We start from the raw sequence: 25,994 nt of genomic DNA, 5'->3' as shown, positions 1-25,994 counted from the left end.
GGAAATAATTAATTATGCATCGCTAAATGTCTTTGTAAAGTGTTGGTCTTCAACTCGCCCACCTCTTCTGGGAGTTCAGAAAACCAAACCTCTGCCCATGTGTACCAGAACCGAAGGCAGTTGCTGCTGATGGCCACGGCCGGGTATGTCCCACGCTCTCCAGCAGCTTCTAGTAAGGAGTCTCCAAAACAAGAAGCCCATATATTGGTGGATGGGGGAAAACCACAGTAAACCACTGGTCTGCAAACTTTTTTGATTGTGAAACCCTATCATTAAAAATTTTTGAGCATGCACCCCCAATATGTGTATATTTACTTATGAATTATATACATGTACTACTGTAATGATACATACATTATAAAACATACACAAAAATATAAAAAAAGGATGAGATAAGGATGAAATAAGCACTACTATTAAAATATATATTTTTTTATTTTACTTACTAGTGGAGCAAAAAGTATTTTCTTCCTGCAGCCGATGGGTGGCCTTGCACACCCATGTTGGAGACCACTGGTATAAGCCCCCGGTCGGGAGCAGAGCTGGTTATCTGGGTCCTATTTGAAAACTGCATGAGCCATGTTACTGTGCTGGGTAAATCTGAGCAAAGCATTTGTTAGGGGAGTGTTAATGTTTGTTTTGGTTAAAAGTCTTTAACTGGAACAGAAAAGCATGTGAACAGCTTTTGAGTTTCACTCCTCACACACGGAGTGGGTGTTGAGATGTCAGGGCTTTTTCTTCTAATATGAGGTGGACAAATAGTGGTGTGGGAGATGGAGGTACACAGTGGTGATGGGATTTCTGAGCATTGGTGCTGGGAGCAACCCCCAGCTCTCTCGTATTGATGCAGTTACTTAGTGTTGGGCCGAAACATGCCCTTGTGTTATCATCTAAAAATGGGTATCAAAAGGTAGATTATTGTGAAATGTTGACACCTAATAGTATTTTACATATTAGACACCTGTGAAGAACTTTGTGTATTTCCATGGCTATCCTCATGTCATGGATGAGGGAATAAATGTAATTAATAAATGTAAATTTTTGTATTAGGAATATGCAAAATGGCTCTGGGAGTTGCTTAAAACCAAATGTGCTGTGAGTCTGTTGCCTGGAAGTTGTAAACAGCTGAAGTTCAGCCATACTGGAGTAATGCATTTACTAGAAAGTCATTAAATATTTCTGTTGTGAAAAAGTCCCCTCATTCCTTCCTAATTATAAGTGAAGTTCTTATAAATAATTCATTTTAGACTGTGACCAAGCATGGTAGTAGTCAACTGTCGTGACTCGGTGAAAAAGATACGATCTTGAGAAGAGGACATTTCTGCTTGTGATTAACTCTGGCTTTTGCAGGGCGTTTCATGGTCAGAGCACAAATTCTGCTGCCTCTTGAGGGACGTGGGGAGACCAGCCCAGGGAAACTTGGTATATTGCTTTTTATCTGGCTGCTCTCATACAGACAGCTTTTGTTAGGGGTTACCTCTTTTCTCCCTTCCCAGCCTTGCGGTTGACAAAGTTCTCAAAACACCTTATTTGCCCCTGTTAATAAATTAGGTTTTAACTAAGTGCTTGCCTGGGGCGCTCAACGACAAGCTGGATTTCAGAGGCTTGGGCAGCAGATTTCTCCAGGCTGTATTCCTGCCCGGCGGTGCCTCCCTCGCCACGGTCGGGGCGATCACGGGATCAGGGATCACGGCACACGCACCACGTCCTGCAGCCCCGTACTTTACTCCCCCAGAGCCTGTGTTCCTGCACTGGGTGCTTGTCTCTGACAAAAGACAGCATCTTCCTATTCATGCAAAGAAAGGAAGCGACAATCCTACTGATACGATGAAATGACTTGTGGGGCTATGGGAGACGAAGGGTTTGTATGACGGCATCTTACCGTGATGTCGTCCCTGAGATGCAGTTGTGCCTGTGCCTTTTCCACTGAGGTCGCAGGTGGAGAGTCCCCTTAAAACATGAAAGCACGTGAGGGGAAGGACTTCACTTGTTCAGGGGAAAATGGGAGTCAATAGATGTATTCACAAGGACAAGGCTAAGGCTGCGTTCACAGATTGTCATGTTTTGTTTAGCACAGGCTTTGGGTTGTCGCTGTGTGTGGACCAAACCATCGCTGTGAACTCAGGGTGTTCCTCTCCTGCTGCGTGCTCGTGAATGCAGATGCTGGTCACCTGAGAATTTCTGTTTTGCCTTCCAGGTCTCACAAAGCTTTTAAACGTGATCTCTTTGCAGGACGTGATCGGTGGAGCGCTGATTTCAGCTGTGCTGCTCGTGCTCTTGTATCCTGCGTGGGACATGATAGATCACTTGCTGTTAACCAGTCCCTTCTGTCCACTGCTGTCTATAGTTGTGCCTCTTGTCTTATGTTACAACTACCCCAAACTAGACTATTACAGCCCTACCAGGGCAGACACCACTACCATCTTAGGAGCAGGAGCTGGAGCAACTGTGGGATTTTGGTTAAATAACCAATATGCTGCACCAGCCTACACCAGTGAAAATTTTCAGCTTGGATTTCCTCTCATGACTGGTAAAATAGTGGTGTTCGTGCTAGCCAGGTTCTTCGTAGGGATCTTTGTTGTTCTACTGACACGCCAGCTCATGAAGAGTGTGGTCCTTGGCGTGCTGCGTTATCGGTACAAGTTTTCCGTTGGCGACCTGGAAGCCCGAAGACGACTGGAAGTCGAAGTGCCGTATAAATTTGTAACGTACTCCTCAGTTGGCTTCTGCGCTACCGTGCTTGTGCCGCTGCTGCACAAGCTGTTGGGATTGATGTGAGTGCAGCACCTTCCTTACAAAGTAATGCGTGGCACCACCATGTCAGAGATGCGGTGAGTCGTTCAAGGCTGGTAACTTGACCAAAAAGTGTTTTGTGCCTTTCTGCACTGGCCTAGAATACCTGATTTGGAAGAGTCACGGGAATCGCTGTACAGAAATAACTTTGGGCTAGAGACCACTGACTGCACTGTGTCCCATAATTAGTGATCCCTTGCCCAGATGACTAAAAATGACAAGCACAGAGTACAAAGCCAAAACTCCTGCTGGAGCAGCAGCTCATTTGCCATGGGGTTGTGGGCACTAGGAAGCGTGGCTGTGCCAGTGGGACACCGGCCCCATGGCTCCATGGGCTGCAAAACTGCCTGCCTGGCCGCGGGGTTGCTCCTGCTGAAGCAGGAGAGCAAGCCAAGGAAGGGCTCGCATCTGGGGCCTGGGGGGAGTGAGTAGCTGGTGGGGTGAGGGAAGGACAACCAGCCGAAAGTGTCATCCTTCAGGTGTGCAGAGCTCTGAGCCCTGCTGCCTCTGGGGACCGGGGGCAAAGGAAGACTGGCTGAGGATGGGAAGATGATGTGGAGGTGGATGGAGGTGGAGGCTCTTCAAGCGCTGGCACCGTCCTGCTGTCGGGCTTTGGTGGGAGCATCCTGCTGGTCAAGACGACAGGTTTCTTCAGCAACCAGCGTCAGCAGAGATCAGGTGGCCACACTTGGGTACGGCTGTGCATTTCCCTAAAGAAATCTGGTGATTATTGTACTTGTAGCTTGTCATAGTGTCTTCTGGCAGCGCTGCCAGACCTGGCTAGTTCTGTGGATATGGTTTTACCCACTGCAATCCTTTTAAAAAAAAACCAAACAAGTAAAACAGAAGAAAGAAAAATCCAACACAAAACATTTGAGTGATTGATAACAAATTCATCTTGAATAGTAATAAGAAAGGCTCCACTAAAAGATCCTTTGCCTACATACAGCTGAGCAGAGTTGTTACCACAGTGTTGAGGCTTGTGTTCAAACTGTTTAACTCTGATGTAGCTTCCGCGTCTAGGAGATGGGACAAAGCCTTCCTATCGTGCAGGGGCTCGGTGACATGTAGTGTCCTTAAACCGTGTTGTGGAAGGAGCCGAGCGGTGACTCGGGTGACTACAACGCGGGGCGATGATAAGATGCCATCGTTTTCTGGTGCTGTGCAGCATTGCAGCTGGTCTTCCGTGTGTCTTGCAATACCGTGTATACGCTTGTAGAATAGCAGCTGAGGAGTGCTCATAGGAGGGTTGTCGCTCTGACTCAGGCTGCTTGTTTAAAAAAATATATATCTGCTGTTGGACCAATGAGCTGTTGAGAAATACAGCGGTGAATGTGGTCTGCTTGGCTGGAAAAATGTAACACGCTGTGGCCGCGGAGCTTCAAGCATGGCCCCTGTGCCTTTCCTGGCAGAACGTACATACAAGCCAGCTTTTTAACCACGGCGCTTGCCTTCCTGGCTGCAAGAAAAATTAACCTGAAGAATGTAAAGGAGGTGCTTTTCATGCAGTTTTATGTGTAAAATTTCTGTTTTGAATCACAGCTATTTTATGCTCTGAAAATTTTATAAATTATAAATGCTTGGATTTATAAAGTATGGGCACAGGTATTTTTATCTTTTATAGTATTTACCTGCATGTGATTCATGCAATAGATGCAAACTGTACTTGGTTCAAATTTTAAAATATACCTATTTTGCAAAATTTGGTGTTTCTCTGTTCATTTGGTGTCCTCTGGCTACTTGTAAATGATTGATATAAGGGGAATGAGTCACAGTTTAAAAAGCTTCCCAAATGCAACCACCCAGCTCTCTTCCCAAGCTGTCCTGCTTGTGTCCCCTCCTCTCCTGCTCAGTCTAGCTTTGAGCTTCAGCTCCTCTGGGCTCGGCAGCAACATCCTCCTTTTTTTTTTTAGCACATTAAAAAAAAAGACTACTGCTTTACTCACAACTATTTGTTATGCCCTTTGCAAATGGAAACGCGTGAGTTGCTGTTGTTAGTGATGGGGGATGCTGGGGCACCTGGAATCTCCTTCACCTGCAATATTTACCTCTAATAGACTAAACTGTTAATTGGAAGCCAAATTTGATTTTAAATTAATATATGCAATTATAGCATGACATTCCATAAACCGCAGAATATTTCATGTTCATTGAGGAGCCTAACAAGGTTTTGTTGTCAAGGATGTGTATTTGAAACCGGGTAGGGCTGTGTCTTCCCCTCAGCATCACGTCCTGCCTGGAAGTGGTGTGCCCATGGACCCACAAGTGCCCACAGCTGATGGGGGTGAGCCCTGATTGCTGCAGCATCTCTGGGCTGCCGGGACCAGGCAAGGCTTCCAGCTGGGCTCCAGGCTGAGGCTGTGCTCACAGGGCACTCACGGGACTGCAGCCGTTCCTGCAGGGCCAGGCTCAGAGAGGCAAGTCCTCTGACAAGGTAAGACACGTCACTCTTCCTATATTTCATTAACCTGAAGTGCCAGGTCTTTGCTGTCTTTGGAAATGCTCCCCACCTCTTCATCCCCACCATTCGGGTGCCCCTGCATCTCCAGTGTGATGACAGAAAATGAGGTTTTTGTGGCTGGTTTGCTGGTCATGTCCTGTGCTCAGTAACACAAAGGCATCAGCTGAATCCTCTAGAGTGGGCATGCTTGGTTTTTAGAGTAAAACACTGCCTTTGATGTCAATGGGGTAGGAGATAACTTCCAGATATGGACCATCAGCCTTGGAGCCTGGGCTGTTGACTTCTGAGTACTGTCCTGTACGTCCCAGTGCAGCACTCCAGCTCTGCGTCCCGCATCCTTCTTCAGCTGGAGGGGCAGTGCCAAGCCAATCTTTTTCTAAATGTCCTTTGTTACGCTGTCAAGAGGGGTGTAGCGGGCATCTCACCCATCGTTTGTTGCCCTCTGTCCCGCCTCCTGACGTGCTCGCTCTGCAAACCACTTTCTGGGTGTGCGGTGCCGATCCAGGCTTCCTCCTGTCGCAGAACATCTCTGTGTGCCAGTCACCCAGCACAGAATCCGCTACTCGAGGCAGCGGCCAAATGTTACCGCACCGCTCGGCAGGGATTAAAAACCTGGATTTACCTGGTTTAATTTTCCTGCAGTAACTTGTCATGACCCCAGCCTCCTCATCCTTCCAAGCCTCTGGGTGAAACTGCAGGCAGGCTTGCAGGCTGCTTTTCTGGATACAGGTGATTTGATTTAGGGGATGGAAAAAAAGAAAATAGTCTCAGTTTCAGTGTTAACCTTTCCATTACCTGCTGCAAGTAGAAGTTAGGAAATAGGGGTACAGCTCTGAACAGGGTGGGAGTGCGGCTCAGCAGCAGGTGGGGTCTTTAAATGCGACCCTCACTTGCTGCCCCTGGGCTCCTGCTCCTGTCAGAGCGCATCACTCCCCGCTGCCTGCCGGGGACCCCCCTCACCGCCCCGCCGTGCCCATGGCCGGCCCCGCTGCCACCCGCTCGCGTCCCTCGCGCCGGGCTGGGTTTCAAGGTCGCCGGGCGGTGAGAGGTGTCGCGTGTTGATCCCATGGCAGCCTCCTGGCAGCACCCGTTGCTTTTCCTCAGCCTATTCCATATTCACCTGCCAAACCGAGGATGATTTAAATTACAAGCAAGCGCGCTACCAGCCCGGAGATGGGAACAGTCCCAAGGATTGCCTTTACGTAAACACTCAGGGGCAATAGCACCAGTGACCTGAAAACGCAGAGCCCTGTGGCTGGGAGCGGGAGCCAGGCTGCCTCAGGGGTTCGGCTGGCTGGAAAAGCCCCTTCGCGGGACTGAAGCACAGCAAGGACAAACCCAAAAGTCAGGACTCGTGTCCGGCTGAAATGAATGCAGCACTCGCCCAGAGAGCACATAAAATGGGCTTTGACCTCTCTGTCACCCCTTCTCCAGCCTTTTGTGCTCGTGTTCAGATCCCGAGCGATGACCCAGTGCCCACAGCCAGCAGGAGCAGGCCAAAAGTAATTCATAATTGGGGACCACAAGTGAAAAGATCCAACTTCTAACTCTGCCTTAAAGAAATACTCAACTCTCAAAGAATGTTCAAAAATTGCTCACAAGTCACCACGGTCAGCAACGTTTCCTTTGCCAGAGACCATAGCTACACCAAAGGGCAAAAGCAAAAGTGTAATGCTCATGGTGGCTCTCTCAAGCACAAAGCTGTGTGTTAGGTACATTGACTATTGAATACAGCTATAAGCAAGCTGTAAATATCAGATAATTGGTTTGGGGCTACGGAAGACAAAGCCCTGCAATAAATATGCTAGTGTCGTGTGAAGTGTCCCACTCGTCAGGATTCACAGCTAATCCTGACCACAGCACTACAGCAAAGCTTGAATTTCAGAGCCACAGCAGCCCCTGCAAGGCTGCTGGCACCGTGTCTAGCTGTGAGAGGGGTCGGTGGCTCTGCAGAGGCTTTTTAACCTTTCTCTCGATTCTCTTCCTTTACTTCTAGCAAGTAATGCTACTTCCCTGGGACAGGGCTAATGCCCTGCTTGGGGAGCACTAAGCTACTGACACACGGGCAAATGGTGTGAAAAAGGAGACGAAGTGATCCCTAAAAGCCTCGCAGCACATACCACTGCAGCTCAAGCCCTTAGTCCCAGCCTAATCTGGTCTTTACGCTCAAAGGACCGTAAATTCACAGAATTGGGACACCCAAAGAGTCAAAAAAATCTTGTGTAGAGAAATATACTTAGTGCACGCAAATATGCCTGTACTCTGCTGAAATGCAAATCTGCCTTATTGTCATCCTAATCCCCATGCATGACACACTAATAAACAGGGGGGTTTAATACTTACCATCTGCGTTACAGATTGCTTCCCACACTGTGAGCTTGCTTGGTTACAGTTGTGTAGGCATCACGGAGAGATAGATCCCGCAAACGACAAGTTGGCTAATCCTTTGGGAGACTTTAAAATGTGAGCTGCAATTTTCTCACTCTCCGTGGGCACCAGAGTCAGTCGTGCAACGTATGGCAATAGCTATATTCTCATTTCACGTCTGTCATGCAGAGATAATTAAAATCTACACTTCCATCTGAGGGGAACTGTAGGGTTTCCAGATGGGTAACTGTAGTGCGTTTTTCATACTGGATTAACACTTGCACCAAAAAGCCTTGCCTGTTGCCCTCCCACCTGTTAAGATTACCAACAGGGCTGCCATTGAAAAGCCATCGTGGGTCCAGCGACAGGGAACTGCGCAGACACGCAGCTCATAAAGCTATGAGCTTACCTTAACCTCGCCATTGTGTAGCTCTTCTTGTTGAGCCAGTCATTGTAACACCCTTCTCCAGCATCACCCAGATGTCCACCCTCGGATGGTCCCCTCCTGGGATCAGGGGCTATCTGGCTCTCACAACGAGCCACAAAGTATTGGCCTAATGCAAAATACTCACTATTGTTGGCCTGCAACATTAGCAATGGTTATAATATTGCAAATGAGCGATAGCCAGCTTCACTGGCAAGCCAGTGAAGAGCGTGCTTCAGCGTACTGAGCTGGCCACCCACTCCGTGACATTACACCAGGAGGGATGTATCGGGCATTGCCATGCTGAGTGGAGCTTCTCAGCCTCCCAGAGAGCAGAGGCACAACATGCCTGTAGCATAGCTGCTGCCAGAAAGCCTGCGAGGAAAAGCTTGGCCTGTGAGAGGTTTTCATATATTGTCTGTCAGGGGCAAAACTGCATGCAAAGTAAAACTGTCCGGGAGCCGCGTGCTCCCTGCTGTGCAGCTGGGGCTCAGAAAGCCACTGGTGGGGCTATGTGAGTGCAGCGGGACCACACTAACTCCTGCAGACAAATATGCCAGCCTCAGTCGGGCAAAGGCTTTGATATTTTTTTCAGCTCTTCATGCAGAAGTCCACTGGCATATGCTCTTAAATGCATTTCCCCAATTTGGTTTGGAGCTTCAAAAACCACTAGGCTTACATCAACCATGAAAAAATGTAATTCCACCCGCTCCCCTTTCTGAATTTAGGATGATAAAGGATCAACAGTTATGTCTGGAGTTGGGAAGCAGATATTATACGTATCTTGCTTACAAAATAGCTCTGGTTTTCATGAAACAAGTTTATTTTCCTCCCCCCAGCCATTGATGAGCACATGACAACCGTACAGAATAAAAGCTCAACTCCTTAGTTCTGCTCACATTCACTCAACATTTGCTCTAATCAATTATCTTATTTCATGCAATAAGAAAAGAATGAGATTCCTGTTATGCAGCCATAATCAGTTACAGTATGAAGCTGTGTCTGTGGAACATTTCTGATTTTGAAAACTAATCATGTGCTCCGCCATTACATTTCTCTTGTAAAACACTGGGCTTTTACCCAACTTCCTTCTCTGCCCTCACCCCCCCACAACCTTTAAAAATATCGAGGGCACGGTCTAGTCCGCGATGCCACATCCTTACCCTGCAAAGCTAGCCATATTGCACTGTAAGGAACATATTTACCCAGGGAGCCAGGCTCTGTTTTTCTAGTTTATTGGAATATAAAAGCATAAGCAGATGTTCCCCGCAGAGAAAGACAAGAGAGCAGAGGATGCTGCATGTGACAGTGGACGGCTGGAGGAGGATGAAAGTCCCGTCTTCACATGAAGGGTTCAATATTGATCTCTAGGGCAGAGCAGGGCATGGTGAGCTCAAACTTGGTGATAACATCGGGGTGTAGGACTCCAAGTTTCCCAATGCTTTGACCTTTGGCAAAGATCTCAGCACAGCGACCAGGAAAGAAAGCAGAGCCTGGAAGGAAAGTGAGAGAAAAATCAATATTTCTCTGGGCCAAAGAAGTCCTAGGCATTTAACACAGAGAACAAAGCTCTCAGTATTAAACCCTTCTCTCTGCTGAGATGCTAAGAAGGGGCTCTCACTTTCTTGTATTAACAGTTGTCATGATTGAGAGAGAATGAGGAAACACTTTGAGTTAAAAATAAAACATGAAGCCCAAAGCATGGGCGTTTTTCACACTCCAGTTGTTTTGACTAAGATACACCTGTAATAGAAATTAGGACAGATCAGTCAAGTCAGAGGGATACTGAAATGAAGAACTTTTGCAGGCTTTAGGCTCTAAAACTTGAACGTTTCCCACCTTACTCTGTTTAAGGAAATAAAGCTTGCTGTCATCTAAGGGGTGAGGAGGCATGTCATGCGTGATTACATGTCACATAATTAGAAACAACCTACATTCCTCATCTGCAGAAGAGCTTTTAAGCAGTTACATATACGCTGTAAAACTGTGTAACAATGAGTAATCCAAAGGAAGTCGAAGATCATCTTCCTCTTACCTCAAACCAAGTCCCAAGTTTTAAATGTTATTTGGGATTTAAAAAAATAAAAGTAGTTGAATTGTCCATGAAGAACTTGGAAGAGCTGTGCAGACTTTCAGTGAAAAAGCCCTTCCTACCTGGGGGCTTACCTGCGCGTGGTGGCTACACCAGCAATACATTCAAGCTTGTCTATAGCAGCTACGCTTGCATTTGTCTCTGTCTTGAGGTGAGTGGCATTTTCACCTGATAGCCCTTCAAAAGACAAAACCAAACCAGCAAGCTGCTCCTTCTGAAGCCACCTGTCTCACAACAAGTGTGTGGAAGCAAGGCACAGTGTGCGGGACCTCCAGCGAGTAGCACTGCAGATGATGCTGTGAACTCAAAGGAGGAAAGGGGAGAGCATGAACCCTACCAACGCTCCCATACAAAGCTGCCTCCGCTGTGTTTTTAATGGTAGTGCCCTTGTCGAGAGGGAAGGGCCCTTTACTAGATTTCCACTAAGAAGTTAAACCAGTTGGCAGGGACAGCACTGGGGACCGGTCAGCTTTCCTGCCCTCACCCCTTGCTGTGCATCTTTTTCTCAATAGCCTAAAATCCAACACAGCATCTTCCACAAGAAGAGCTGGTTATTGGGTATGCGTGAGGTTGCATCAGTGAGGATGAGAAACATCCCTGCTCTACTTGCTTCTGTACCGATATGAAGACAACAGCTGAGGAGCTGCTTCCAGTCCTGCTCCCTGCCTGCTCCCGCACGGCACTCAGCCCTTCAGCATCCTCTGCATCCTGCAAAGGAATCACAAGAATTTTCTAACGGCAACCTACTCTCTGGTTGCTCCAAATGCTATTTAAGGTTCAGGATCGGCCCAGGACATTTTACTGCATTTACAAGGAGCTATTTAAATAAGGCAATAAAGGACCAAATTAACCTCAAACCTCAGGAACATTTTCATGACACTGATCACTAGTGGTCAAGCCCAGAGATACATTCTTTGTTAATTCCCCAATGGAAATAGTTCATTTAAGAAGTCTCTCCTGTGAGGTCTGTAGTCATAACTTGCAGCTGCAAGAGTAAGAACAGCAATTAGGTCTCTTCATTGTCTAACATGCTGCAAGTGCAAATTAACTTAAATGAGTACTGCAATTTTGGCTGCCTTGTGAAATCCGGCAGCAGTAGTGAATGATCACAGTAACATTATCTAAAGGCTGTTTGCAAAAATATTCTGAACCAGTATCTTTTAAATCATCCAGTTCCAGTCTTAGCTATGAGCACAAACCAACTGCTCACACTGGATGTACAAAAGTGAAATTATCTAGCCCCTGGATGTTAATGGCACGTGACTCTGGCCAAACAGACACTTGCCACTGCCAAGATGCGCTATTCAAATCAAGTGTTAAAATAAAACTTGACGAAACAAATTTAGAAAAGAAACAAATGCCACATATACAGATCACCCTGCAGACTGTGGGTGAAAACATAACCTAAAAATAAAGCACCCTTGTAGTTAGTGGTAAAGGCTTTCCTATTTGTGAATAAAGCCGGCATTGTACCATGGATGTGAGCAGCACACAGTGACGTTCTTTTAGAAACTCGACTGTAAGCTTAAACTGGCACAAGAGCAAGAACTAAGCGTAAGTAAATGATGTTGGCATGGTACCCCACTACAAAATTATAGGGAAAAAGGAGCTTTGACAATATGGTTAGTTAAAAAGCTGTGAGTCTGACTTGTCTGTTTGTCTGAGCTGCCTTGTCCATAGCCTTGGGAAAGTTACTTTATCTTCTTGCACATCTAGTCCCAATTGTATCATGAGACTTAACTGCCCCTATAGCAAGGGGCAGTCCTGGGCAGCCATGACTATTAAAGACTTTGTGTACATCACATACCCCTCAGCTGGACTTCATAACAGCAAGCCTGCTCAAGTAATTAGTGTTAGCAGCAGCTGCTTTGCTGAAAGAGGGGCACTACAGGGACCAAAGTCAAAGGCATTCTTTAGCCAAACCTTTGTAGAAGTTCCCTTGATTTAACTAAACAATATGCATTTGTGATAAATAAATTTTGAAAACTGTTGGCAATTCATGACATTATACTGAAAACTATGAAATGACTTAATGGTTATGCCATGAGAACCTGGTCTAGTGGAAAGTGTCCCTGCCCATGGCAGGGGGGGCCGGAACTAGATGATCTTTAAGGTCCCTTCCAACCCAAACCAGTCTGTGATTCTGTGATCCAATGATTCTATGGAGTGATGTGTTACCTTAGCTAGAACCTGAACACCATAAAACGTATCCCTTCTTACCATGAGCTTACAGCACATCTTCCTAACACAAGTGAACTGAATCAGTGGATCACCACCACCAAAAGGGAGATGGGGCTCTCCACCTGGAGAGGGGAGGAGAGTTGGACAAGCTGTTGATTTGGCCTTTACCATGAAACCACACATTCAGTGTGGCTCTGAATGTGCTGCTCCAGGCTATGCATTAGGCGTTCAGCCACGTTTTCTGTCTCATATGCAGCAACCGATGCTGGACCATGATGTTAGTTATTTTACTTTGCACTTCCTTGCAGTAAAGAGGTAAACATAAACTTAATACCAAGGGGGAACATTTAGCTCCCCAAAGTGCAGGAAGCAGGACCTTCACATCACCTCTCCATTTCTAGTTAAGCTAACCCTGAAATGTTGGTTACTTCCCAGTGCACTCCCTAGCGTGCCCGGTGCTTTGCAGACATGGCACTTGCAGGGTATTGTTCTGTGTCTGGAAGAAGAGACCAGAAAATAAGCAAATAAAAATGAAAGAACGTGTTAAAAGCTTTAGGGTCCCCATCTGTCCAGCTAACACTCGGCTCTTCCACCAAAGAAACATGAGCTGAGGAATAGGTTTACAGAGAGTTTATAAACTCTGGTTAATAATGACACTATTATTATGATAATTGGCCACACTATAGAATCCTTCAAAGTGTATTCCTGCCTGCCAAAAGGGCCTCCAGACTGCATCCCACAGATGGGGGATCTAAGGTCTTCCTCATCTTAGTGACTCTCCCTTTGACCACACATGAGGTAAGGGAAGGAGGTTGGCTCGTGTCTGAGACTGGGTGTTGTTGGTTCATATTATCTCTGCCAGGGCACCAGAATCTGAAGCAAAAGTAGATTTCAGATCAAAAAATTCAGCCATTGAAAGGGAAGCACATAAAGAAACACAAAACTCAGAAGAAATGTGAAAAATCTGAGCAGGAAGGGGGGAAAAGAGAAACGAGCATTTTGCAGCTGGGGGGAGTGCTTTGACTGAGGGACCAACCACAACTATAAAAGGCAGACCTGAGTTAGAGAACTTCACTGGGTTGAGGATAAGCCAGGGGTTGTGGGAGGACCTGAGCAACCCACAGAGCAGGACAGCAAATCAGACGATTTGTCAAATAACCAGGAAACAAAGGTAAGGATTTTTTTGTCCTGACTAACTTGTTTCTTGTATTATCAAGTAAATAGCAATGGTGTTTTAGATTTCTCGCAAAGCTTGTGTTTACGGACTGGATTATCATGTCAACTCTTGAAGCAAAATGTAAAACTTTAGAGTGAGAGTCAAGGCTGTATGAAAGACATGTGCTTATGCTTCCTGCGTGTGTGGGGAATCAGCAAAAAAAGCATGTGCTGTTATCTTGTTTGAATAAATAGCACCAGAAGCTGAAGCCCCCTGCTCTTAAGCTTCAATAAAGTCTTGATGCCAAAAGGAGTCCAAAGGGTGCTTTCCCAGAGAAGTTAGCAGCTGTGACCTGCAGCTTTTGAGCAGGAGTTCAAAGCTGACAAAAGAGTTTGTCCTGTCTGTGTATGGAATATCATCAAGAACGGTATGGTTGTGAAGAGCATGGTCATCCTGAAGAAAGCTTTCACTAGTCAAGCAGTCACCAAAGCACACCTGGAGGCACCATTATCAGTAGGTGTGCTAGGAAGGTACGGTGTTTGCTGCTGGTGCAATTATATTGAAAGGCTGCTTTTGTAGGTTGGTTGTACCATCAAGTACATTGAGAGCCAAATTCATTTAAAAAGTGTAGTTTACTATACCATCCATTTTAAGGTAACAGATTTATCACTCTTGATATAGTTAATCCTTTCTGCTCTGCACACAAACAGTACTTCATAAACTTTACCTTGAAATCTAGTCAAAGATTGTATGGTCCTTGCTGACAGAGACCTGTGCAATGCCAGAGGAAGCCAGAAGGTCTAGTAATGGAAATCCACCTCTTAATATGTCAATGCTATAATTGCTAGTTACAAGAAGGAGTGGGGTGAAATACAATATGTGTTTCTAAAGAAGAGATGCCAAAGCCAGCCATGTCCTACACTGACATACTACACGGAAGTGAAAGACAAAAGCTACTTCTTGTGGCTGCAAGTAAGAATTTAATTTCCAATGTTCAGTGATGTAGAAATAATACCTTTAATTAAAGCTTCTGTAGCATGTCCTCGAAGTCTGTAATTGCCCCTCTGTAGTCAGACAACAGGGCCACTTTGATTGCTTTGGGGTAATTCTTTGGCCAATAATCCAATAGAGCATGTAGTCTTTAGCACATTTTCTGGCTAATTGACCCTCAAATTGCTCAGAGGTCCCTGCACTCTTTGTTGTCAAACACCTTGCACAGTTTCTTTTCTCTGCCTTACTCTCCCTCCTTTTCAAAAAGAAATAAAGTAGTATTATAGGCCTACAGTTGCACTAAGCCTTCAAACTCACTTGTTTGTTCCTATAATTTGAAGGAACATCGGAAGCTGAAGCTTAAGAAGGTAATAGAGCAGAGCTCATCTGGCCTCTGAAGTCTTTCATCTTAGTTCTCCATCCCCTTAGTCACTCCAGCTGCCCTTTCACTACCTCGTCCTGACTCACCTGGTGAAGTATTTTACCTGTGCTACATTGGATGGAATTTAGTTTTGTAAGGCTAGATCTTGTTTTTCTTTTTAGGATCAGGTTCTTCACATTTTTGACTAATTCCTTCTTTTGGCAGATACGCTCAAAAGCAAAGTTACAGGACACTATCAGACCAGTCAATATTTTAAAAGGCAACTACCTTTTCTTGCCCATGTACAGAGTGCAGTCAGGCTCCCAGAACCTTATGCAAAGCAACAGCAACCTCAAAATCCTATCTTGTCATAGGATGATTTACCTTCAGCTATTTTTTTAAAATCGGACATATCAAATCTTGCATGATTTTTGGAACATCCTGAGAGACCAATTGCTCTTTTAAGTTGCATGTTGTCAGCAATTCTTCCCTCATATACTCCCATGTCCAGAAAAACCATACTTTGGGACCAGTGGGATATTTATTAACTTTAGTTTCCTAGTTTGTAACTCCTGACTAAAGCCATCCCAGAACAACTTCCGCTCCCCAGATCACACCTAACTGTAATGACATGTCAGGAAATTAAAATAACTGCAATCAAATTTAAGGTAAGTGCCTTAGATTTATTCGCCGCCCCCCCCCCCCCCCCCCCCCCCCAAATAATTAACACTTGAAAAGACAATGGAAGAAATATCTGTATGATATGAATGAATATGTCCTCTATCTAAAGGACATCTTTCATTCTGTTTTTTTCCTATGTTTTTTCAAAAGCCTCTGCATACAGGGCATAGAAGAAGAGGGTAAAGGGACAGTCAGTTATTTATCTGAACTGGTACACTGGATATCCAAAACCAGAGCTGAATATGAGTCCTTGTGCAGACAGTGAGGCCAGGGAATATGGGGAATCATCCACAAATGTGCAGTGGTCAGTCAATTAATCATCATCTCATGTTACAACTAAGTCAATGGCTGCATTTTTATTAACTTGTATCTCAGGGAGGGTGTGAGGAAAAACTAATTCTATCTTACAAGAACCCTCATACACAACTCTACAACTGAATATATGCTATTCTGTATTGGACTATATTTAAGACTATTTGGAGATCAATGATATTGTTTTACATATACAAACTTACTGTAAGCAGTGTGGAAATAATAGTAATACTGTTTGGGTCCAGAGCCAGCTGTTGTTAGTCATGTTAAAAGTGTGTTGCAGTGATGGACTGGGGACTGGTGTAGCTAGCAATCTTTCTTTCATGTGCCCTGAGAACAGAGACCAACACAAGACTTTTAGGCTAGATTTATTTTTGAATCTTGCTGTAGAGTGCCCCAGAAGCTTTAACAGAGGATGTTTGGTGTAGCTGGGTATCAGAAAGTGGTTCAAGAATGTAGTAAGTTTGGAGCCCCTCTTCATTCACCTGTGTTATTCTTGGGATTACAGTAGTGTCAGACACTTAAGATTATTTGGGTAAAATCACTATGTTCCTGCTTTTCCTAATAAAGGTAATATTTGGGTGGATGCTAAGGCTAAGGAAAGCAGATATTTTGGGTTGCTGATCTGAGTAACAGAATTTCATGTATTCAGTGCTGGAGTACCTGGGTGGCTGCTTAAATAATGTGTACAGAAAAACTTGTCTTGAGTAGGAAACCTGAAAAGAAATTATCAAATTCGGTGTATTTTTCTAGAAATCAGTATGTGTGTATAAAGCTCAATAAATTTGCATTTGTGTGGCAGTTGTGAGAAAGGGCAATTCTATACTGGAGTTGAGCTGCACTGTAGAGTTACCATTACATAGCTAATCTTTTTTTTTTTTTTTTTTTTAGGCCAGTTTTATCAGATTTATCTGAAATGTTATACTTCATCCTGTCTAAAAGTCACAAACCTAAGCTGATACTGCGTCACAGCTATTTATAAAACTACAGAATTCCTAATCCCAAATAAAGCTTTTTTTTTTTAAAGATATCTTGATAGTTCACTTGAGTTAGAGAACACAAAGCTTTGAATATTAAAACACTTCATTTCTTTCTGTTCCATGACTGTTTTTACCCCTCTTTAAATATCTAAAGGAATAATTCATCCTTGCAAACATCAGAATTTGTCAGAAACTAGGAAATAATAAACCATATTCTTTATGGTAGGGGGTATAGCATACTCCATGTATGCACAGTAAGGCAGCAGATACTAGCTTTTAGGCTCTGCTTTCATACAAGTATTAGAGGGTAACAAAAACCACCACTCAGTCAGTCTGCAAGTCTACTTTAGTCTGTTGTTTATTCACTTCATGTCCTAGACCAAGCTGTCCTCCCCTCCCAATGACTTGACATTACTTGCTGAGATGGATAACAGCCACCTGATGTTATGCTTTCACGGCCACCACATTTCATGCCTTTTAGAAAATGACTTGACAAACTAGCATGGAATAATACCTAATTAAACAATGAATCTCAGCAGTCACTGCAACTGTTAATCACTTAGTTTTAGCAGCTAAGATTTCTGTTGCAAACCAATGCCTTGTGGCTGAAGCAATTGGCTGCACTGCTAGGAACAGCAATGCTTGAATGGGCCGAGTGTGAGCCAGCCCAGAAGCAGAAGCAATACTGGGTCTACAGCAAATATGGCTATTCTGCCTCTGGACCCAAACAAGGCAGTTCTGTGCCCAGCACATGTACTAGGTTGAGGGTGCACTAGGTTCAGCATTTCTTTGCTATCTACTGCTTTCTAATACATACACTGCAAGCAAAGGTAAAGTCAATTCTTCCACCATGGGCAACAGAAATACTAATCTTAGGATCCTGCATTCATGTTGATTCAAAAGTTTGAAGTTTGAGCCAAAATTTTGCAAACTCCTGTTTAAAATTTTATTGCATAAATAAATGTTAGAAAATGTATGTAAGATTAAATTTGAAGCACTGCCCCTCTACCTCCATATCACAGTTCAAAAATCAAACTAGATCAGAGAACTGCTTAACTATGAGCTATAAATTCAACATGATCACAATTGCTAGCATTAATATTGATATTGTAGTGAAAATGAAAGCATACAGACACTTAGTTGGCCTCTAGCTGTAGCAGGCTCTGCAGGAGGTGAAAACAGAATCAAAGGATCAAGCTGTGGCACCAGTGAAGTGTAGCACTTGACCAGAGAAGCTGGTGCAACCAGACCTGCACCCTCACCCTCACTGTTTAGATCACTGCTCCCATTCCCTGAGAAAGGAGATCTGCAATTTGCTGCTATTTCTGCTACTGGCTTGGATGAATCACCTCCTTTCTAGAGAAAGCTTTGCAACATTGAAAATATAGTTTGATTAAGAAATAATTTTCTACTTCAAAATATGAGGAGACACAAAAAATGGAAATGACCTAATTCTGTGTTATATAATGTAAGCTGTGCCAGACATTTAAAACTCCTGATGCAAGGAAGATTTTTATGTTAGACTTGTTATGATTTATGATTGAAAAAGATAGTTGCCTTTGGAAGGGGGTGGGAAGAATTGAACTCTGAAGAGGCCTTCCCAGTAAAGGAACAGCAGAAGAGCAAAGACTTAATGTCAGGGAGAAGAAACACCTTGAGCTCAGGAACATAAATGCCAACGACTTAGATGGTTCTCGGAGTTGACAAAAACTGGCAGAAAATGAGAAGTCTGAGGCATCCCTGATCTGTGAGAATAAAATTCAATGGGAAGAAAAACATTGTAATCTTTAGTTAGTACTTGCAAAAAGAGGAAGATAAAAGAGAAAATAGCTTGTGTCTCTTTACAAGTTGACTTGACACCCCTCCCCTGAACATTTTTGCAGTTACCATAGATTTTTCCTCCCACTATTATAGTACAGGAAACATACTTCTTAATGAGTCAGTTCAAAGGAGTTTCTCTTCTGAAATAATCTTCTGAATTTGAGAAACAAATATTTTCTTCTCTTACTGAACTTTATTTCATATGGGGGGGGGGGGGGGGAAGTGTGTCAAACATGATTTGATGATGAAAGTTTAAGACAGAAGTCTAAGCCTGTCAAACCTTTTATTATCCCATGCTGTGCTAAAATAATGCACTTCTAACCAGTACACCTTTTTTGGGGATAAGGGTTGTGCAAACAGATTATACTTGAAAGGTATTGGGAAGAAGCATTCAAAAATGTTCAGAAGAGGAGCTGAAATGAGCATAGGAATGGAAGAACCCTTCCTCAAACTCACTTCTGATAGCCTCTTTTTTCATAGTAAAAATCAATTGTATAACACAACACTAATGAAATGAGACTGATTTCCAGAACCAAACTATGGGTTTTGCCAAAAATTCTTTGTGTTGCTTGGCCTAACTGCATCACTTGCAACAGCAAGGCACCTCTGAGATGTCCAGTGGTACAGCATGCTGTCAAATTTTGACAAACCAGGCTCATCTGAAGAAACTCCAAACACTAGACTCCCACTTTGGCTAATTAAATAATACAAGCAACACTCCTGGTTCATATCTTTGCTAGGTACCTCCTTGGGTGTTAATCCAGTTACAACCAAGTTTGAGGCATCAGCACTAGTGTGGGAAGATACTTGATAAGACAGAAATAAACTTGGCCTAAATTTGTAGGGATTTAGTTCCTATGAATCTGAAGTCTTTTATTTACAAGAAGGAAATAAAGAGCAGAGATAATAGACAATTAAAGGGACATTAAGTGAGCAGACACACTCACTTTATTGGAGAATTTAATTTAATTTTGAGTAGTTAGAGCTGTAGTTCTTCATGTAGCTAAGATCCTTTGATGCTCCAGGAAAAACTGCTCCAGAGAAAAGGATGAGAAATTAATTAGAAATTCATTAGATATCAAAGTAGTGTCCAACACTGGAAAAGCCACAAGAACTAGTGACAGACATCCAGTTTTGTAAGATGCCTTATAATTAAGCCACTGTAATGATCAGTGCTGGAACTCCTAAAGCCCCTTGCAGAATTAGGGTAGTACTTTTAAAAGTACTAAAATCAGCCCAATTTAAAAAAAAACCTGTCCTTACCTCTTAGTGTTGCTAATTCATGAGGCTGACTATAGAGGGGTGGGGGGGAACTAAACAGAAAAATAGGAATGGAAGACTGGGAGAACTTCAAGAACAATTTATTTGATAAATGAGTAGTACTAGTTCCACAACAAAAACTGGGAACACTTTTGGCTAAAACCCTATCCCTATTTAGTGCTGAAGTGAAAGTGGTCAAAAATCAGAAAAGCTACTTACAGACAAAAATGAGATAAATAAATTGCACTTCATAAAACGTGATTAATAACAATGGATGAAAATTTGTCAAGGAAACTGAATAAATTAGGAAAGATTAATGACTGCTAGCAATAAAGACAGCATTAGAAAGATTTTTAAGAATATTGGAAACTTTGTAGGTAAAGTACTTTCATCTGCTAACAAGACTGGTTGAACTTTTTATGTGAGACAGAAGTGTATTAGTTTTTAATAAATATTTATTTTCATCTGGGGAAAAAAAAAAAGGGTTCTTGAATATAATGTGTCATCCAGTCCACTGAAAAAAATGAATAATATATTTGGTTACATCTACCAGGACTAGGATGTTTCTGAGATACTAGGAGTCTTAGGCAGCAGAATTATGGTGCAATTCTCAAAGCAAATATCCTGCCTGCTGCTGTTAACTTATAGTAACAATACTGGGCATTCTGTAGTAGTAGAAAAATACTAATGTGGTGCCAGTATTCCAAGGTGGATGATCCAGATTGATCCTGGGTGAGAAAAAAATATATTTGGGAATTGGCAAATGTGAAATTAGAGGACTTGAATACAGTCAATTACCAGCTGATACATTTTTTTATTGAAAACAGATGTCAAACACATCTCATGATCTACCAAATTTGTAATTTGAAAGACTATAAATACAATTATAAGGATGCAATAGCACCTATAAAGTATCTATTTTTGAATGCCAATTAAATGGATTAAGAATTGACTGGTATCTTCTACTATGTCACAAATGGTATTTGGATGCTTCATAGTAAAATTGGCACATTTCCTTTAGTTAGCTCTGAGGTAGATACACAAATTATTGACATTCATGAACAATGCAATGGCTGCCAAGAGAGGCAACTGAAAGGCCAGGATTGCCTTTAAGAGCAATCAAGCTACAGTTCCTTAAAATAAAACAGGTATTAATAATGCCAAGTTCAACATGGGTACTAAACATCTGTGTATATTAGTCTCCCAATTTAAACTGATCACCAGAGATAGATGCCAGGGTTCAATTCTGGCAGAATTAGTAACTCAGAATTTCTTAGTCCCAGATTTCCCTCCCTTGTCTTGTGAATTGAGGTTCAGTCTAAATCTTCTTTTAAAGTTGTTTGTTGTATAATTATTATTATTATAAAAGCAAATGTTTATTGATGTTCTTAGCTATGGAGGTAACTATTACACCTCTAATTTCACAGTTAAACCTTACTAAATGAGAAGCTATTACTATGATTTACTGTGGAATTAAAATTTTCTACACTTTACCACACCTTTTATTTAATTAAATAAGGGCAGTAAAAAGAAGGGAGTGCAATTTTTTTTTTTTTGAAAGACAGCTGTCAATTGCTGAAGGAAGCAAGACTTACTATGCATGTATTAAGTACACGTTTATGTTGAACACGAATGGGCTGACTTCCCAGCTTTACTAAGCAGTTGATTACCCTAAAAGAATCAATGGCATGAACATTTACTTTAAAAACAAAAACAAAACCAACCAAAAAACAGACAAAGCAAGAGTTAGCTGAAATTTACAAGAATCAATAATGTACAAAAAAGTAGCTCATGTCACAAGCTCATGCTGTTCAGGGATTGTTTGTTTTCACATGAATGAATGCTATTTCATCAAGTATCAGTTTTGTCGTGGAAGGTAGTGGGGCAGACAGTGAAGCAGTATCGATGCACAGATTTACCACTAACATTTTCTGTGAACCTGTCAAATTGCTTCACTTTCATAAAATGTGGGTATTATTTTCCCTTTTCAAACAGTTTGTGCCCAATTAACTTCCATTTGCAAAGTACAGAGACTCTCAGAAGGTACTGCAAAAGTAGGGTCCCTTTCCTTCAATAAGGGACAGTCACTCTAAATGTTACATTATTAGTGAGGATAATTGTACCTTAGGCTTCGCACCCCTCCTTTGAAGGCTGCGATACAAAATCCACTGTCAGTATTTACTAAGCCCTCTTTTATTCTTTTTAGGACCCAAATCCCATGATTAACAATCACCTCCTGTAATCATGGTCTTGATTTCTGGAACAAAATAGCCATCTCAGATGGTCATCCAGAAGCACAAGATGACCAAAATGTTGTAGAAAACATACCCATTCCTGCAGAGATTTAAACTTGAAATTAAGAATACCTTCCAATATAATTATCAGAATGCCCTAGTTTTCAATTCAAGGGAACCGAAACCAATGAAAGTGAACTAAAACATAAATAATTCTTATTAAATTACCTTACAATATATGACCAAATTTGTTTGCTCTTTCTACCCATATTTTTATTGTTAAAAAAGTTTCATTTTACTTTGTTTACATCCTAATCATACACATCCATACTGATCTTTACATTTTTATTAATGGTATGGAACTGGCTGAAATGTCAAGAGTTTTATGCAAAAATTTTTATTATGGAGCACATACAAATTTGAGGACCGATGCAGTAATCGTACTCTTTTCAATCTATGTTTCATTATGGATGACTATGCTATAAAACAAAGAAAAAAACAAAATGCTTTTCTAGGCCAGTAATTATAAGATTCACTGATGTATCAAAAAGTCCATGTGGTGCATTTTAAAACATTGGGTAGCATTTCAGAGTTCTGTCTTTAAAACTTGGTAATTTAATATATTCAGTGGTAATAAGAAAAAATGGTTCCATTAGTATCTTTAAGAAACTGAAAAGCATTGAGTGCCAAATGTACGTTGAAATCTTTGAATTCAGTCACTCAGACCCCTCTGTTCCTTAAGGCTGCTCTAAACAGCTCTTCTCTATTTATTACCAAGCTCAAATTACACCAAAGCATAGTGCAAAGGCCAGGGGAACATCACAATTTCACCCATATTTTCTAGCATCTGTACTTTTTTCACAGGTGTTGCTATAAAGGCAAAAAGGCTCTGACCTTAAGGTCAAATCACAGGGCACTTAGGTGTTGGTAGAACAGAAGGAGCTTAAATAACCATGATTTGCACATATGGACCAAACAGGACTATAGTACAGGCATTTCATTTTTCAAAGTGAATTTGGAAAAGAGGGAATATGTGCACAATACACTTCTATCTATTTTTTTGTTGCTCATTTACAAAAAAACAATTTTTTCCCTGTGTTGTTTTCCAGTAATCACTGGAACTATTTTAATCAGTTACACAAGGAATAAAAACAACAGGACTAAAACCCTATCTTCACACTGTGTTGCTTACTAATCTCAAGTTTTGCTTAAGATCACATACAGAAAAAGCATGTAGGCTCTTTCTAAATTGGAGTCATTGGATAAATCCATTTCTCCCTGTACAAATTTTAATTTGGCACAAGCAATAAAAAAGCATGCTCCATAAAGGTGCATCTAAAAATCCATGCCATGTGTCATGTCCTGATTTAAAACCTCTGAGGTAACTTGCACTGTCAGTATCCTCCAGTCTCTTAAGATGGTTTTTTTTTTCACTAAGCAATTGACCTTACTCAGTCATCTGCTGATATCTTCTCTCTTGCACATGCTTAATTGACAGATTGCAAAGCAAGTTTAAAAAAAAAAAAAAAAAAAAAAACAAGCCAAAACCAAAAAAAACCAAACAAATCCAAACAACAAAAAAACAAAACCAAACAAAATCCCCCAAACTACTTTGACTTCCAACCATCTCTGCAGTGAAGGTCTTTTAAGTAAGTTGGTGCAGTGACACTGCATTCACTATGGCACTAGAGTATGAGCCATCTGCATTGTTACCAAGGTTAAATTCCAATGTCAGGAGAACTGCAAGGAATCTACATACCATCCCAGGAGAGTTTCTGAATCACTGGTGAAACAGAAGGTATAGGCACTTTTTTTTTTGTCTGTAGCCAAAAGCCACAAACTGCTTCTAATATATTGCATATGACAAGGCATAATCCATCCTTTACACTAAATGCATTGTGGAGTAATGTCATGGGAATGCAGGGATTTTGAATGGGCATTACAAATCCCACAGCATCAGGAATACTAAACAGCACTAGTATCTAGAAATAACTTCACTGTGTTAGGATTATTTTTTGAGGTCTCTTTGCCAGTTTCTTGAAGCCAGCCATACATCACTGACATGCTACAATACAGAATATAAAACACTTGCAAATATTTTCAGCACTAAAGCAAACTCTTGATATGTCTATTCAAAAATGAGCTACAGAAGAGTTTTGAAAAGGAATCTAACAGTTTGGTTTGACTTCAATGACAGCTGTGTACCCAACTCCCAGAGGCTCTTCTAACTCCCCCACTACACCCCCCTTCTGAATAAGAAGCTTTGCTATTACCTGTTCTGTTCTTGGTAGAATTAGAACAAGAAGTACAACTGTTTAAACATTCCTCTGGTCAACCTGGGAATCCTATTTGCAATATTCTAATAAACCCTCTGAAAGTCTGCCTAAATGATATGATACTGAGGAAAACAGTACTTTGTCAAAAAACAGGAGGAAGAACCCAATGTCAATATATATGACACAAATGTGCATTAAAGTGCTAGGAGACCACTTAGTTGAAGTGCTATGTTTGGCATCTTGGCAGTGCACTGCAAATCAGGGAGGTGCCCAACAATTTTTCATGAAAGTTCTATGAATAGGCAAGCTCGGTCAGGCTGTCAGGGACTCCCTGTCAGTGCCACTTGTTCCAGTAAGTGCAGAATGGAGGCACTGCTTCAAGATGGATCAGTCTGAGTCAGTCTCTTGTATCTCTGAACACCAAAGCGTGACATATAAGTAGAATTGTAGCTGCTATCCCTGCAGTCTTGCTTTTCTATACTATATTTACTACACTGTTATTTTGAGGAGCAGAATAAATTAGTTGCTGATGCTTGCTCTCTTGCATCAACCTATGCTCTCTCAATGAAGTAATGGGGTCAGCCTGCTTGCTTTCTCTCTTACATGCATATGCACATACACGGAGGAGATTTTGCACTTAAGGATGTTATTTTTAATTCATGTGCAGCTCACCCTGTATGGAGAAGGAAGAGGGCTGTTATACAACTACTTGTCTAAGCAGCAGGTGCAGTCTCAAAGACAGCAAGTCTTTGAATAAAAGATATATAAGGCATGTATCTTCATATGAATATATAAATAAAAGGTACATATTAATAAAAACTACAGACAAAGCTATAAACTAAAAGATCAGGTGTAAGAAGTTGCCTTTTCCAGGAACTTAGCAAAGAAGAATACAGTGGGTATCTGACATATTCATTAATTCCGTGAATTCCTACCTATGCTTGCAATCAGCAGATCAACTCATTATAAATAGTCTATGAAGCTCATGGCATACGCTTTACTATAAGTCTCCTTGAAAAGCTGTTAACTCCTAATTTATATAAAACTACCCAGAATAGCTCACAGAAAGACAGCAATCCCATTTTACAATCAGTGAATGCAGTTAATGCATTTTCATTATCATTTCATCATACTGCAGTATGATAGCATATATAATACTACCAATCCTTAGTGCCTACTGCTGAGAACAACCAAAAATCAACCTCAGATTGTAGGGGAACATTTGAGCTCTGGAACAATCTCTGCTGTACACTGCAGCTCTGTCTTCCTTACCTTCAGTTGCCTTGATTGTGTAGCCATTCTCTTCATTTGGTGGTACTTCAAGAAGCTGCATGACTCTGTCCAGCAAACCATGGATAATCTCAAACCCTGGGCTCTTGTTGTAATAAACTGCACAGAAATGCCTGTAGTTTTTTGCACCTACATCTGAAGAAGAAGGAAACAATTATGTTATCTGGGAAACTTTATCACACTTTCAACCTTGCCTTTTGCATCAGTTTTCTTCTGCTGTACTGTGAGGCACTTGTGGCTGAAAGGAGAAATGAGTATGTAAAATGGCTTCTCTGACACACCTGTCATATAATCTGAGGAAACAATGGGATTTCT

The 25,994-nt window shown here is 42.0% G+C and overlaps 2 protein-coding genes across 3 annotated transcripts in view; one reads left to right on the top strand and one right to left on the bottom strand.

Annotated features, from left to right (window-relative positions):
• SGPP2 (sphingosine-1-phosphate phosphatase 2) overlaps positions 1 to 2,778 on the top strand; it is a 32,093-nt gene extending 29,315 nt beyond the window's left edge. Inside the window, exon 5 of the mRNA XM_068407026.1 lies at positions 2,233 to 2,778. Coding sequence (XP_068263127.1) covers positions 2,233 to 2,778 — 546 coding nt within the window. The remainder of the gene's footprint in view (positions 1 to 2,232) is intronic.
• Positions 2,779 to 8,845: 6,067 nt separating this feature from the next.
• Positions 8,846 to 25,994, bottom strand: part of FARSB (phenylalanyl-tRNA synthetase subunit beta) — a 41,508-nt gene continuing 24,359 nt past the window's right edge. The window contains exons 16-17 of one of the 2 annotated variants that reach the window (XM_068406426.1): positions 25,662 to 25,814; positions 8,846 to 9,538 (exon numbers count right to left, since the gene is read on the bottom strand). In XM_068406426.1, the coding sequence (XP_068262527.1) occupies positions 9,387 to 9,538; positions 25,662 to 25,814 (305 nt within the window). In that variant the 3' untranslated portion in view covers positions 8,846 to 9,386. Of the gene's footprint in view, positions 9,539 to 25,661; positions 25,815 to 25,994 lie in introns of those variants that run through there. The other variant, XR_011048647.1, reaches the window with a different exon arrangement.

Source organism: Nyctibius grandis, chromosome 8, assembly GCF_013368605.1.
Source record: "Nyctibius grandis isolate bNycGra1 chromosome 8, bNycGra1.pri, whole genome shotgun sequence".
NCBI lineage: Eukaryota > Metazoa > Chordata > Aves > Nyctibiiformes > Nyctibiidae > Nyctibius > Nyctibius grandis.
The sequence above is the reverse complement of the archived record's forward strand: the minus strand, read 5'-3'. Positions and strand labels throughout refer to the sequence as shown.